At 34.3% G+C, this 16,636-nt stretch overlaps 1 protein-coding gene across 1 annotated transcript in view; it reads left to right on the top strand.

The window, feature by feature from the left end:
- Positions 1-16,636, top strand: part of LOC100648728 (netrin-B) — a 113,064-nt gene that overhangs the window by 82,945 nt on the left and 13,483 nt on the right. The window contains exons 3-4 of the mRNA XM_012318362.3: positions 10,843-10,992; positions 12,308-12,403. Coding sequence (XP_012173752.1) covers positions 10,843-10,992; positions 12,308-12,403 — 246 coding nt within the window. The remainder of the gene's footprint in view (positions 1-10,842; positions 10,993-12,307; positions 12,404-16,636) is intronic.

Below are 16,636 nucleotides of genomic sequence, written 5' to 3'. Positions count from 1 at the left end.
ATCGGGAATATCAACAAATTCCCAAGCGCCGTAACTAGGCAGTTCCACATAAACCAGCATTGCTCCTGATCAAAATTTGATTGTTTATACAGCGTATCCCTTAACACTGGAACCTCCTCTGTAAAACATTTCGTTCATCCCGTGACCGTGGCTACGTTCGGCGACCAGTTATGTCACCCCGAGCCCAAGTATTGGGAAATCTTCCAAAAGAAAGGCCCGATGTCCCTACATCTCCGACATATATATTACACTTTCACCCTCAACACTAACATCTTCGATCATTTTCCAAATGACGATCCATTCTATCACCTTCGAATCTTCAATTTCGTTTATTCGTTAGGTAATAGGAATCTCAACGGCCCCGGTGTGAAAGAATATGAAACGCAAATGTCGTTTCCTATAAATGTCAAACATAAATGCAGCCTTGGGCAATCATTCCATTCTCTGCGTCGCACGTCCGCGGTCCAAAGAAGCCGGTCGATAAAAAAATGATCGACTGCCTGTTCATATTGTAACGGCCGATCGGGGAACAAGTTTTGTCAAAGAGATATCTTCTATAAGATATCTATAATTATACATCAAACGACGTATGTAGGTTTAAAAATTGTAATGGCATTTCTTTCAAGTTCCTCCATTTATTTTTTCAGCACGAAATGTTTCGTTAGTTTAGCATTTAGTGTAACATAATATTGCTTCACCCATCCGGCCTGTTTGAACTCGTTGAACTTAATACCGCACATTTAATTGCTTGTAGTAAATTTGTAGAGCAGAAATGCAACATTCTTTATAAATTGTATATAGATATATCAATAATAATATATCTATATATAATGTATAATATATAATTAATAAATAATTAATATTTTTGGTTAACAAGATCTATCATCTTTATTTTCGATAGAAATTATCTTCTCGGAAAATCTACTATATAAATATATCTATTTGATATTTAATGTAATATTCAATGTTTAACTTTTTTGCGTTATAAAAGAATTAGAAATTATGCGACGAAATACTAAATTCGGCATTAATTTGATGGAAAGGATATTCTTGCTTAATGTGTATGATGCAACGCGTATAATATTTCATATTAATATTTATTATTTCATATCCATCTATAAATTTTACTAAATTTGAAAACCAAGAAAACAAGTGTTTTCGAAACTAGAGTGGTTAATGGAATTAGGATAAGATTTAGCGGTCGCATATTTTTCGTATCTTATCTCTCTCAAGTGTCGCATATTAAACAACGTTAAAATTAACAAGTCCCCGATGACATTAGGCGACGGGTTTCTAACTTTAATCTAAATAACGTGATTTGTCACGGATTATTAGCGTGCCTGTATGTATTAGGTTAGCATATATGAAATGCCGTTTACTCAAATAACATTTTAATCGCTTATAGTTTGCTGCAAACATCATATACACGCATAGGGTGCGGCTGAAAATGTTGTATAAGAGGTCAGATAGTAATTTCTTCTGCAAAAGTGGATTAAACTCTGAACTGAATTAACTCCAAAGGATTCTAGCATCTTACATACACCAAAATAATATTTCATTTCTCTCGGATTTTGTGCGAACGATCATAGTTGTTCAAACTGTCATAATAATCGCACAATCGTTTTCTTCTTAAGATTATGTGATAAGAACAATAGTAATTAAATCCTTGGTGTTTCCATTCCCGTTTGAGTAATTTATCTGTACAAACGAGAACTGACATTGATTGGAATGCTTCGAAACGTTATACACGATACCTTGAAATAGTAACGGAATTTTTCATGCAGGATATCGAGGAGAGACGTTATTATGTCGCTTTAAGTAGTAGCCGGTTTTGTCAAACACTGACAGTAATCGTCGATGCGTGTCATGCGATAATTTCAAGCTGATAATATTAAATGACAGAGCGCCAAAGAAATCCAAATCGATCTAGTTTAAATAGATAACTAAAATCTGTATCGTTCTAGTTTATGTAGAACTAACAAAATTTATATATTGATTAACGTATCACGGATCTATCTTTGATGGAAGTTCAATTCGTTAAATCAAACAAGAATTACAAAGATCGAAAAATCGAAAAAGTACCAGTTAGATCCGATCTCGTTTATTTGTAAATATTATAAATAAACGTGTACAACGAATAAGAAAAAGGAACGGAGAGATGCTATTCAGTGAAAATACATAATATAATAGGTACTAAAGTAGGGATGTTCCAGGCTGCAAGCATTGTTTTCGCATTCCGGGAAAAATCGTGGCCAGACGATCTAAGAAAAGGAAAGACGCGAACATTCTGACGATATAACGACCCGTACACGAAGATGTAAGTTTGCGAAGTGAATCGAGTGCATAATGCGTCGGTGCCATGCCGTGGGTCTACATTCTACAGTCTACAGTCTACAGTCTACATAGGTCTCTGCAGCAGCTAAGAGGCTCTCCTCACGCGAGCGTGTTTACATAAGATGGGCCAGGCCCATCGTTATTGCATACTCCCGCCACAGGTGGGTATCCTTACCTATACACGTGCCAGCGTGTACAGTGTGCAGTGTGCACGTACTAATCACACAACTACGCTACTACATGGAGAATGGGAGCTAAGTAGCGATGGATGTGAGTAGCATCCCCATTTCGGGACACTTTTCGATGCAAATTTTCCACTGGGCTTTATGTACTGAACGATTAACCACGAAACGCAACATAAACGTACTACGTATGAGAGTTCAGGAATTTTAATCAAGCATCTGGACAATAATTCGGAATAATTTCATTGAAAAGTTTTAAATGTCCTTTTAACTGGAGATGAGAACTCTTTAAATAATTGTCATATATATTATCAGACTATTATGATACCATTCCGTTTAGAATAGTTGACTTTCTTTTCATTATGCGAGAGAGAATCATTTTATGTATATCACTCAAGTAAATATAATTTGAAATTATAGCAGACAGTTTTAGACCTGCAATTTATTTATATACGAACTAAACTGTAGGAAAAAAAATATCAAGGACGTCGTGACCAATTTTCACAAATTTGCATTTCAATTTCAACTTCTCTAAGAGAAAATGTCAATTTCGATGTAACTAATATTATCTGCATAGAAAGATTTTGACAATTGTTCTTCGACGATAGTTTTCCTTGGCCACGTTCAAAGAAATACTACAGTCATCGTATATTGATCTTTCTGATGTGGCAAGAAGCATGCAGATATGACGAAATACGAATTTCGTGCAAGGAATTTCAATGAGAATATGCTTTCATGACGTTGACGTTCGATCCACCCTATGTACACGAAGGGATAACAATGTGCTGAGTTCCACGTATTTGATTGAAGAAAAAAGGACGAAAATCGGAGGTAGGAACGAGGAAGAAAAACTGCCCTGAATTATGAATCCGAATTTCTTCGACACAGAGTCTGATTACGGGGGTTGGAAACGCAAGGCGAACCGAATCCAAAATAGAAGCCCGCTCTCTCGTCGTGAGTGTCGTGACGCGAATATATCAACCAGTATACGAGCGTGTCTCGAATCGGATTTGAAGGTTTTTCTCGTTTATGCCATACGAAAGCACGACTTAAGATCGAAAGAGAAGGAATAACCTTGTCCCGTTAGGAACAACACATTCGAAGCATGTTCCTTTTACGCTATTCGTTCGCATATTTAACAGCAATCGAGAATTAGTCCAATATTCGGCCAATGGCTACATTCAATTTTCTTGAAGACGAAACCTTAAACAAAAAAAATGTATTCTAGACTTTTTATCTGTGATCTTCAATATTAAAAATGATGAATATTAAAGGTTAAAACGATGGATTTCGTGAGGATAGGATTCTTTTATAGAAGCAGGATAAAATGGCGACAGACAAGTGTAGAAAATGAAAGAAAATACATTACTCATCAATTGCCAATAAATATAATACATCATTATTACCATTAACATATTACTATATTACGATATTATTGAATTCTTAATATGCATTTAATTCCATCCCCTACAATTACTGTCTGTCTAGATATAAAGAAAACACATCAGCCAATAGGAAATTATTTTTCCATCATCTTGACGAGGCACTGGGGGCTAGCAATGACATCGTTCAATCACTCTTCGATGACAGGTTTCGAAGATAACGAAGCAATTTCGCGCGATGTTATGGTGATTGCTTTATTCAATATTCGATATATCAACGACCGAATGATATCGAGGCTTCTCGGATTGCGTGGAATTTTCGGAAAATTCGGCTGTCAAATGAGCCGTAAGTCCTGGGGAGGACTAGACTTTATCGATTGGAAAAGAGTGGACGATTTACCACGATAATAACAAATAATTCGAGTTTTTATCAAATACGTTAAGATGGAGAATTTTATTTGAAATTATTTTATTATTATAAAATTAAGAAAATATGCCTTGGAAAAAGAATGTTTATCGAATTATGAATGTGAATTTTAGAATCGAGATATAAAAATCATTTAAATATAAAATTATATAAAAAGTAACCCTCTTTTTAAAAAGATCTTTTTTATTACGACTTTTACGTTTAAATATCTGTATTAATGATTAATAATGATACTTTCCAAGATGAATCATATTCTACTTCTATTAAGTTTTCCAAAGGACACATCTTTGATATACAGAAGAATTTTCACATCAGTTTTATTCTTCAAGCGGAAATTTATGTTCCAATTACAACAGAAGCAACCTCGATTTTGACAAGAATCTTGAATCTAAAGAAAGCGTCTTTGAGCAACACTCAGCTGACAATCTAAGAAACGTTGTTCTTCTATCAAAGAGCAGATAATACAACTGGATTTTCACATGCCATTTCCCATTTGTTTTACTAAGTGGGAAAAGAAAAACATCCTCGACGTAAGAGACGACGGGAATTTCCTTGGAAAGATGGAGTAGAGTGTAGGGTGTAGAGGGACGAGATCAACAGAGGGGGAACTGTTCAGGCTTCGATGGATCGACATTATCGAGCAACCCGCGCCCAGGTTTACTCGAGGGAAATCAGCCTGATAATCCGATTAATAAATTGGCTGGCATCCACGCGCCGCATGTACCGATCGTTGTTCTCGATTTAATTGACTATCTTTCTGTACGATCCATTTATTACTCTCGGTATCACGTGTTTCGTCCATTCAAGTGCTTTAATCTCGTAGGCGCAGGGAATTTACGGGCCTCCCTTTTTTTTTTATCATCACAATATCGTGTCACATATTCGTAACGGATTTTATTCAAAAATAAAAATATATCGTCTTGTTTTCTCTTTGAGGGAACAGTAGATAGAACCAGTCCTTTCCTATCCGGTTCTCAAGAATCTTCTATACTTTTTACTTACTTTACTAACTTAAAGAGATTTCTAGAATCTCTGATATAGGTAATAATAACGATAGTTGGTGTAAAATCTTTTAAAAATTAATGTAATATCCGAGTAATATCTAATTTACGTAATCTAATTAAAAGTAATCTGGTATTTTTAAAAGCATCGCTATCCATGTATCGATGTGTCTATTTCTCAAAACAAGTCTTTCTGTTTTATCAATTTTCAGCGATATAACGAAAGGTGTCAATTTTCCACCTGATATCCTATACATCTATATGAAACGATATATTGCATTAGTGTTTACGTTACAACTTCACTTGTAGCGTGACGTAATTTCAACAAACGTAAGTTGATTTTAACGAGTCGTACGCGCATGAAGTCGAATAGTAACGGAAAATTTCTTATAACCCGGGATGTACGCATAAAACTCCACATTTTATATACTACTACACCTACTTAATTCGTTCTGTTATACACGTTATTCTCGCGTTATTTTTCATTTTTTAAAGATAAATATTAATATCTCGTATAAATAAAATAAAAAATATAATTTATAACAGCGAGTTTAAAGTAGTGGTTTACGCAGATGAATTTTTCTTATTTCCCAAGAGACGACAAAGAATTTTATTTTGACGAATTCCCTTGCTGAAAAGTATTTTCGTTGGCTTTCATCTACCGAAGGCTGCAAGATTTCTTACAACCAAATCTGGGACCGGATGTTGTTGATACACAGCAGTTAGTCGAAACGAAGGGTGCTGTGATCTTACGAGACTGAAGAAGAACGTAGGTAGAGAGTAACCATCAAACGACCCACGTGCTACCTGCTGCGAGCAAAAACAAGTGGGTGATTTCAGTATGCAAATTCGTTGCCAGATTTATCCCATCTTCTTCCTTAAACGAATTGAGTAGACACGTAAAGATTTACGCTATCTTTAAGTAGTGTTCCTATAAATAATAACGAATATTGATGCAAAATACGTACTAGGGATTTCATATCACCTATTTAATCAATTATTAATTGGGAAATTAATCATTACGATTTTTCACGTCGAAAATGAGTATAAACGAATAGGTAATATAATTACTCTTATAACTATTATTACTATTAAATACAAGTAGGTGTCAATTGTTGTATTTTATCAGAAATTTCATATTACTATCTATATAACTTTTACTTGAAAAAAATAGATGAACAAAAAGATCTGCGATTGTTACTGATTGTAGTAGTTTCGCACGATATTTGTACGTTTCTAATATTTGTTTTAATATTTATTCACTGCTTTTCGTGTTTTACATTGCAATAATAATATATGTGTACTAATATATGTATGTATAAAAGTATAGTATATGTATAGAATATGTGTGTGTGTGTGTGTATGTATTATGATAAAATGAGATCTATAATTTATATCTTGTTATCGCCACTTGAAGAAAGATAAAGGCGTAAAAGGTAATTTCTTGTATTTGCTTGGCGAACATGTCTCAAACATTTTTCATGACAAGGATCGAACTTCCTTTTTAGACACTTTTTAGAACTTTCTTTTCTTTTTAGCTTTCTTTTTAGATGCAAAACAGAACAAATCCGTTAGGATAAATCAAGAAGCAAGCGCGAAACAGGAATTAGAAGCAGTGAACGCTCTTTATTGCATTTTCCCCTTCGACAGAGGCGTTCTTAATAACTCTGGTTAATCCCTTAAAACCCTTTTGTAAGTTTGTTGATGCACTCAACTCGTTAATGTACCATAACTTTTTCAACGTCTAAAAAACGAGGGAAAGTGAGAGTACGACGAGGAAGAAACCTAGCAAGGCCAACTTGACCCTCCGCGGTAATCGGCTTAAAGCGCCTTAACAATTTCATGTAGATATCCGGATATAAATACGTGTAGGTCTACTGTTGTAAAAGTGGCCTGGTAAGTTGAATTTATGAGAGTCTTTCCCTCTTTTGCTTTTCCAGCGCGTTAAACCGTAATCGCGACGAATGCAGCATTTGCGCTTTCCACCACTGCAATTATATTTTTTGCCGCTTCGTAGTACGAGGGTCGGATCGTATAATATTTTATATTTCCTTGAATCAGCTTAATATTTATTTTAAAATTGATCAAAACCTTTTTCCCGTGTATACGTCGTATGTATACATATACATACGTGCAATTTATTTCAAATATTCTAAGCTAGCATTTTAAGCTATATGTGGGAATGTAGAATTCATAATATTTACTCTGTTTTGTTACTTCAAATTTCAATATTACGCCGAAATATTCATAATCATATAAATAGTATCATATACACGTACATATATGGTAGCCTTCCTTTCTTCTAAGATTCTTCCTCCATCAAAATAACCAAAAAATGAAAAGAATATCGTTAATATTCATACAATATTCCAACTCTTTAAGAACAAAAATACATTATTGTTACAAAACGCATCGAAGATGAAAACACAGCGTTTCATTCACTCCCATGGGATAACAAACGAGGGTAGAAAACTGGAGGAAATGTTTTCTTGACTTGCATTTCAAGATCAAATAGTGAAAGACTCTCTTGTTAAAAGCTCCAGAAGGACGATAGTTCCATTTTATTTAACGTGAATTCTCATTAAACTCGTAAAAGAATGAAAACGCTTTGAGCTCCGATGGTGGAGAAGTTCCTGTGATTCGGTTCAGAGTACAGGAACAGGCATCTGATTTTCTTTTCGATTAAAAGCCATAAAGAGATCAAAGTCTCGAAGGGTGTACGCGGCTGACCTAACAAACGTTACGAATTTAATCAAACGTTACACTAAAATAGCGCATTCGTGAATAAAATAAATGTTCCCATTTTCATATGTAAGGAAAACAAACAACAAACGCGCGTGTATGTGCAATGTGCAAATTGCTAAAAACTGACTCGAGATCGGCTGGAAACTTTCGAATTCCTGATTACACGGACCATTTTAATAGGATAATTTGATCGAAAAACGTCGTGCGCAGATTTCTCACGGATCGATGTTCGATGCATGCAACGATACAAACTGTCGGAGTGCGTTTCGCAAGGGTCACGGGGAACGATCGGTCGAATAGCGTGCTCAGGAAGCACAACGGAGCACCGTAACTCACGTTTACGCCTGTAAAATGAGCAGGCATACCGGCGTGTCACTTATTGCTAGCTAATATAAACATGACTCCGAGACACCTACGAGAATAAAGAAAGTACATGCACCGCTCGTAAATCATGAGCATTTTACATTTTACTCGCGTTACGCCTTGTTACAGTCGATGCACAGAACACGCGCGTTTAAATGGCCGCGTGATAATTGAGAGGATCGCCACGAAAAAAACATTCGACATGACGGTTTGATTTCCTGGAGATCGACTCTCTTGCATCAGTGGTGGTAAGTTTCGCGGCTGACGTTTCGTAACGAGTTGTATAGGAAAAAATGAATTCAAAGCAACAACAGAAGTAAACAGAATAGAAATTATAATTTACCACTATACATGGACACGTTTAGTTTATTGTACGATAAGTATAAATTCCTAATAGTTAATAAAATAAATCACTGCAAGTTAAATGATAATATCTATAATAAAAAATAATCGAAATGAAAAAAGGTAAGAATAAATAACGATTTAAAGAGACAAGCGAAACTGTTATCTGCTTTTGTTAAATTAATTTGAGAATACTACTGCTAACTTCTCGAGCACATTTCCATTTGGCCACGGTTAAAATTCTCTTCTGTGCTCATGGTATGAATGTGGAAGAAGCGTGAACCGGTTGTTCGTCCCTTCGGCAGTCTCCTCAAGATTAATCCGTTTCGCGGAAGTGCAAATGGTCACTTCGTATTCATGTTGTAGAGATTGTATTCCTATTTGGACTGACCATCGCCGTTCATTGTCGGTCTAATATCTTTTCCCGAATTATTTTACATTTATTTTTTTTGCAATCGCATGTAATTTTAAAATTAATAAAATGAAAATTGAAAACACTTCGAGCACCCACTTTTACATTTGCTTCCTTTTTATTGCCAACTTTTGATGATCGATCTAGTCTTTGATGACATAGTAATTTTAAGTAGCAAATAGTAAAATCATACTGGCAGTAAAATATTTAAACTTTCGAACGACGAATTACTAGGAATAGTCTGCAAAGCGATACTTTACGAATGTTTAAAACGATACCGAAAAGTAGGATTTAATCGTGAAAACAACAGATCTTTTATTGTACAATTTAGTAGAATAGATTATACTTGTCCTAGTCATTCTTCGTTCAATGTATCAATCTTGATCGATGTAGAAATATTAAAATAATGTCATTAGGTACAACACTCAGCACACGTTAGTCGAACATCTCTAGTTGTAAATAGTCAAGAAAAAATATTAAAATTTGTAATATTTGTAATATTTGTATATATATTGTATATATTTGTAATATTGGCATGTAAAACTTTAAAAAGGGAGGAGAAAAGGAAGATGAAACGATCAGTAGGTATTTACAGACGAGCAACAAGCTCATTGTAATACCGCATACAAATACAATAACAGTTTTACTGTAAAATAGTAATACCGTAGCCAATTGTAAGTGGAGATAGAATAGAAAAGAAGTGAGCCAAGAGGGAAGGGAAAATGGAAATGCAGACGAGCAACGACCGACAGAGCTTTCGAGAGTCTCCTCCTAAATTTTCGCGGTGATGCACTCGGCTCGAAGTGCAATCGTAATTAACCGCTTTTCAGTGTCTCTCTCGCATGAAAAATACGAGCTTGCATAAGTAAGTGGGCAAAAGGAACGTGTCAAGCTGGCTTTTCGAGCGAACATTTCTCCCTCGATTTTGCTTTTAGCCTCTTTCCACCTCTCTTAATTCCGGATGCGCTGAATACGAAAACACTGATCAATGAATAAACGAGTGACATCGGGAATTATAACTTTCACGTGACTAGCGCTCGATTATTGAAAGAAAAGATGATTCAAGAATGGAAATGAGGAATAAATTGATGAAATTGATCGATCTTATTAATTTTTAAGTAATTTTAGTTTGATATAATTAATTATTTAGGTAATAGATCATTATAAAGTAATATTAATTTGACTTTCGTTAGATTTTCGAAACGATAAAAGGTACGTGTTATTCGTACTGTATTAACTCTTTGTAGCTGCTATAATTGGTGATTTTTATAGATTGCAAAGATTTTTACAGATTTTCTTATTACAAGCGCAAACTTGCATAATCTGTATGTCTGTTCTTTATGTAGTTATATCGTGCATTTAGTCAGAAAGCAAGACATATATACTAACTCTTTCATAATATTTTATTAATAAAATCACAAACCTTATAAAGGAAAATATTTACTGTACTTAAATTTTTTGAAAGTTAAATGTTATAGTATTATGTTATTAGTATTATGTATATCAAAAGTAGCACGAGTTAAGCACGTGGAGTGTTTAGCATTATATAAAATCTTATAACACCAATTATTTTCTGGATATATCTAACTATTTACTACAACTAATAATATAACTATAATTAACCATCCCTTATTTTGCATGTTGCGTGTTACAGCGTGTGACTGTCATCCGATCGGAGCTTCCGGAAAAACTTGTAACCAAAGTACCGGCCAGTGTCCGTGTAAAGACGGAGTAACTGGTACCACTTGTAACAGATGTGCCAGAGGTTACCAACAGAGTAGATCGCACATTGCACCTTGTATCAGTAAGTATACAAATTCCCTAAAGCCTTAAGGCATTAAGATCTTCATATTTCATGTGTTGTTATTCATTTAAGTAGAAGATCTACGTACCTTATATGATACCATCAAATGTTTGATGTATTACGAGATAAAATACGTACTCGAAACTAATTAGTCACATATATTGGAAATTGATAATAATAATAGTAATTTAATATATAATAACATTCTTTAAATTGTTACTCAAGACGGCAGTTTATATTTCTTATGACCGATTATCACCTTTTTCTACACCATTGATGATCTAATAAATTGACTATGTATATATATACTGCGTATATATTCTTATATATATAAGTATGTATGTAGCAGACTTAATTATATCCAGTATATCGCAGTGCACCATTCCCTATAGAGTTTATCCTAACTTGTTATACACATAGGGACTCTTGCATTAAAGCTAAAGCGTTCTCCGATACACTGGGCGATCAAGAAGTATTCATTACCTTCTTATTAATTAAATGCCCATAAAAATATAGCCCTTCTATAATGAAATTCATAAATATGTATGACAGTCGATATAAATAATTTCTAAAAATGTTAGAATATATTTTATCTGAAAGTTTATTCTTATATCAAAAAGAATTTGCTGTAATAATATTGTACATCTGTCATTGGTTTATTATGACTAACAAGCATGTAATCTATGAACAGTGAAACACGTAATTTTTTAAAAAATGCGAGATACGAACTATTCACACATTTCTTATAACAAACAAAAAAAGAGAGTTCTATTGCGTAGAATGATGTAGTAATTTTGATAAAATATAACGAAATATGCATAATAAGATTTCAAAATATACAAAGTATAGTTATGTACATAAGTATTTTTATAATCTTGACTCTATTTCATTTTTAACTAAAATGTAAGAATTTTCCAATGAATGTTAACAACGCAATCAATGTAAAGTCAGCAACGCAGAATAGTAAAACAATGACTCAATTGGAAATCTTCATTATTAGGGCACTCGGTATCTAGCGAAACACACGAAAACTCCAACATTCCATTAACAGTTCAGACAGCAAAGGATCACTTGAGACGCGAGAAAAAGAAATGGCATGAAATTTTCGACCGTAGCCGTCCTGTTTTAGAAACGATCGATCGATCAACGAGAAGGAACACGCGACCGTTCGAACGTGTTATCGCACGATCGCGCGTCCAATTAGGCAGAATTTGCGAATACGAAAGAGGAAACCATGTAGCCTTTTAGAAGAGATACGAGCTGTATTTAGTGTAACTTTTCGTCAATGATTTCACATTTATTTTCCTTCTCGCAGAAATACCGAGGGTTGTGCAGACTCAAGGGACAGCTGGTGAGGAGAGCGGAGAACACGAAGACGACGACGACGAGCGCGGTTACGATGGACGAGCTGGTAAGTAATATCAAATCAACAAACGTGACGTATTTTATGAAATTGCTTTAATTCTTGATACTTTTATGAAATTGCTTTAATTCTTGATACTTAACACTTTTTCCCCGTGGGAAAAGATACCATGAATGTGAAAAATGCCATTTATTAATCGCGTATTAGTAATCTTTACGAATGATATCTTGAGGCTCGAGACTTTGAGGGAAGAAAATGAATGAAACGTCTATAATGAAGTAATATATAGAATATAGAGTGATTCAACTGCAAAGTGGAGAATTATACATAATGTATGTTTCAAACAACACTTTAGCACTAACAATAAGCTATAACTGTTTCGTGTAAATACATGCAGGCTGTTTGTCACGTTTCTCAACAAACCATACTAACACACCGATATAAATACGAATAACACTGATTATTAATCGTTATTGACATAATTGATATATCGATCTATTAATGAATTAATGATAACTAAATATAAACGACATGAAAAGCGATCGATAAGAAATACGCATATACGAAAGTACGTAGAGAATAATAACATTTTTCTGTAGCGGGAAAAGAATCTGACTTATTTGTAATTTCCGCTATAATTCCCATAAACAGAAATGCTCACAGTACATACATATAGGAAAATGCAGAGAAGGTAGACTAGAATGTTTATACTGATACAAACTCGCTTGCCACGTGGCAGTATGGAATGTAAGCATAATATTAATTTGGCTGACGCGACGTAAAGAGAGAGAAAGAGAGAGGGAATAGAGGGTTGGAATGTCTAGCCGCTTGGTCGCAGCCTCTCAGCCACCCTAATGGCTTAATTAAAGCTACCCTCACTTGCGGCTTGCCCATTTGCTCTAAGTTTCCAACGGCCTACTTGTACGGTTGTACGAGCATAAAATTTACCGTTTTTATTCACACGTTTGTAGTGTGTACACTGGAATAAATCGTAACATCAAATCAAATTGCCTATGTAATCATTTATGGTTAAATCGGCTACTTATTCCTTCTAAAATCTTTAGTTTCTAATTTTTACAATTTAGTAACGTAATAATACACATGTTTAATTATTATTAAAGCAAATGCATTTTCTCGAAAGTACCTATACCATATTCATATTGTTTAATTTGATTAATCAAATTACGAATAATCCTGAAAGGAAATACAATAACACGTTCAAATTTCTATCTCGAGAAATGCTGGGATTAGAGGGAAAAGGTAAGAGTAATCATATCATATTGCTTAATTGCAGAATTATGTAGCAATTATTAGTACAATACGATAAATCGTCAAATATTATAATACAATGTATTAAACCTAATTATAAGATATACATACATGTGCATTCCTCGTACTATTAATATAAATCTTAAACGTATCTTATTCGTTTTCCTTCGTTCTGTCAGCTCTATTACTATAGATAATACTAACAAATCTCAGCTATGAGTATCGTTATCAAAAGAAATATGTTGAGTATAACAACAATAAATAACGACGCATTATCCTGTCCCGTAGACATGTTCAATAGTAGGATCAAGTATCATATCATTGCCTCGAGGTTCCAGTTACTCCCACTATTACATATTACCATCTCGACGCAATAATTTGCAGATAAGAGGAGCTCAACTTTATGAGAGTAGATATAGTTATTGTCGCTGATGAATGATGTATTTCCTTCGAATAAAACCAATAGTCCTATTTACGAACAGCATTGTTATTCTGAAAGATATAGAAGTGTAATATGTAAAGCAGAAGTGTAAATACGTCTTCGGAGAAACACCTCCTTAGATAATTTTTAGCTTTTCGTACGTAACGTCCGTAATTACCAGCGATAATAACTTTTTTCAACGGTAACGATAATTTTAAAAATAATATAGAACAAGCACCCTTTTCAAACCTACAAACAATTTATTCCGTTTTGTGAATTTTATCCATTATATATATTACAAAGACAATCGCTATATTTTTTTAGTGAATGATTTTTCAATTTATACCTGTTAAGAAACGAACGCAATATCTGGAATATTAAATTGAATTGTGTTTTCGTTCAAGCAATCTTATTTCTTTGCTTTCATTATATTCAAAATTAATATTCCATCTGTCCGTCTTTGCCTTTTATTCCTTGCAATATTTTTGTATTTTTGTCATCTTTTCTGTCTTTGTCTTTCTCGCTCCATGTTTGGTGTTTCCCTTTACCTCTGTTTCCCTTTCCGTTTGTTAACTCCCTTTCTCTTTTTGGTAAGCTTTCTCCCCCTCCTACGCCTTCCGTGAGTGGTCGCTGAACGCAATGATACAGGAGGGTTGGTTCCCAAGTTATTATTTAGTCTCAGATATACATTTGTACGGAGACCCTTTAATGGTCCGACGTTTATTTCCACGCGTCTTCGTTGCACTGCTTCCATGTGCACACGTAGACGAGGTTCCATTTGGAAATTATTTGGTTCTGCTAGCTCGAGAAATGAGTAAAGGAGAACTACTTCCGTCGGAGCGATTGAATGCCTTACAAGTACTTATATACCCAAAACCGTTATCGAGCCCGTAGGTTTTATAGTTAAGTAGAATTGCATTCTTAGGGATAACAAGGGATATACTTATTGTATAATGCGGTGCACTACATGTTGATACGTTGACCGTAATGTGGGATTTTTGTCTGTGAACTTACATTCAAGCGTCAGCTCGCTCAATAATTAATAACGTTCGAGTGTTTTCAAAAGAATTAATCGACTGCCTGTATATGCATTCAAGAAGAAAAGCGGGGGATCGCGCTTGCAAAAGGTTGACGATTTAGTACGATTAAATATTAAATACACAAAATAAAACATTTCCAAATTACCGAAAACAATTCTTTAATTTTCATTCGATATTGCTATATACTGCTGAGTAATTGATACATAACATTTAAATTTATGGTGTGATACTATTTGGTTGTTGCAAATGCAATAACTGAATTTATACTTGCAACTTCCGTTGACTATCGAAAGTAATATTTGTGGAGAATAATATGTATTAATCAAGGTGCTTACACTCCACTGAATTCGCTACACTTTGACCATGTAAAACATGCATGTACTCTCAATAAAAAGCTTTGTGTTATTAGATCCAAAAAAGTCCTCATATGTATTTTTTTATTACGACTTTAAATAATAAAGTCGTAATTAAATTTCTTGTTTAATTTAAGCATTATTGTTTGAAGTTATTACTATAAAGAAATTGTAATATTGGAAATATTAGAATAGAAAGTCTATTCTATTGTATATTCATTTACACGATATCAAATGTATTACCGAAACACACCTTCTCCGAAACATATAAAATATAACGAAAAAAAGTTGAAAAATTTATATTGTAATTTATTAAGAATTGGTAACCATTTAATCGTCGAATATTGAAGAGCAGAACTTTTTTAATTGTGTGTACAGGAGATTACAATTAAACGATTCCTCAAGCTAGAAGAAGTGATGATAAAGATCGTTCAGGTACAATATTTTATGTACATCAATTAGTATAGATAAAGGGTGTTAATATCAATTTGCCGTGATCGAAAGAACTGGAATGGACGCGGGACGGATTGCAGGATTTCCGCAATCGCGTTCATATGCATCGGCAGCGAAGCACGGAACCAGTGCGTGGGTGCGTGCAACGAGAATTACGCGCGCGGTTGCGTGCAACATTAACATATAGATGCGATTCGTGACGCAAGATGCATACTCCCGATGCGATGTATGCACGCCTGCATACGCGATACGAGATGCTCTTATTCCTTGCAAGAATAGCATTCGGGAAGGAGCGACGAGTATCCTCCAGCTACTAGTTTGCAACGCTTATGAACAATGAGCCCGCGATGCTAAAAACGGAATGCCCACGGCTATCGATGTTTTCTGCCCTGGCATACACCTGAACGTAATAACATGTTAGTACTTACGTTGTATCGAGCCAGCTTGCCGGTGAGTTACGATTTCACCTCGTAAATTCGTTAAAAATTCGATGGAAAACATAAAATTGATGCTGAAAGGAAGTAGAACTATCATCGTGTCGATGTTTAACGCTTCCACGTTATTTATAACGAATCAGTATTAACGTTCAGATAAATGAAATTAACATTAAATAACTAAGTATCGAGTGAACTGCCGTCTCCTGTTTAACAATTCATTGCATCGTATCTTGGCATATTGTAAATATTTTTTTTTATTATAATCTTTATTAATTACATTATTTAAAGTAATTTTGTAAGATATTATA

This window comes from Bombus terrestris, chromosome 2, assembly GCF_910591885.1.
Source record: "Bombus terrestris chromosome 2, iyBomTerr1.2, whole genome shotgun sequence".
In the NCBI taxonomy this organism is placed as follows: domain Eukaryota; kingdom Metazoa; phylum Arthropoda; class Insecta; order Hymenoptera; family Apidae; genus Bombus; species Bombus terrestris.
The sequence above is the reverse complement of the archived record's forward strand: the minus strand, read 5'-3'. Positions and strand labels throughout refer to the sequence as shown.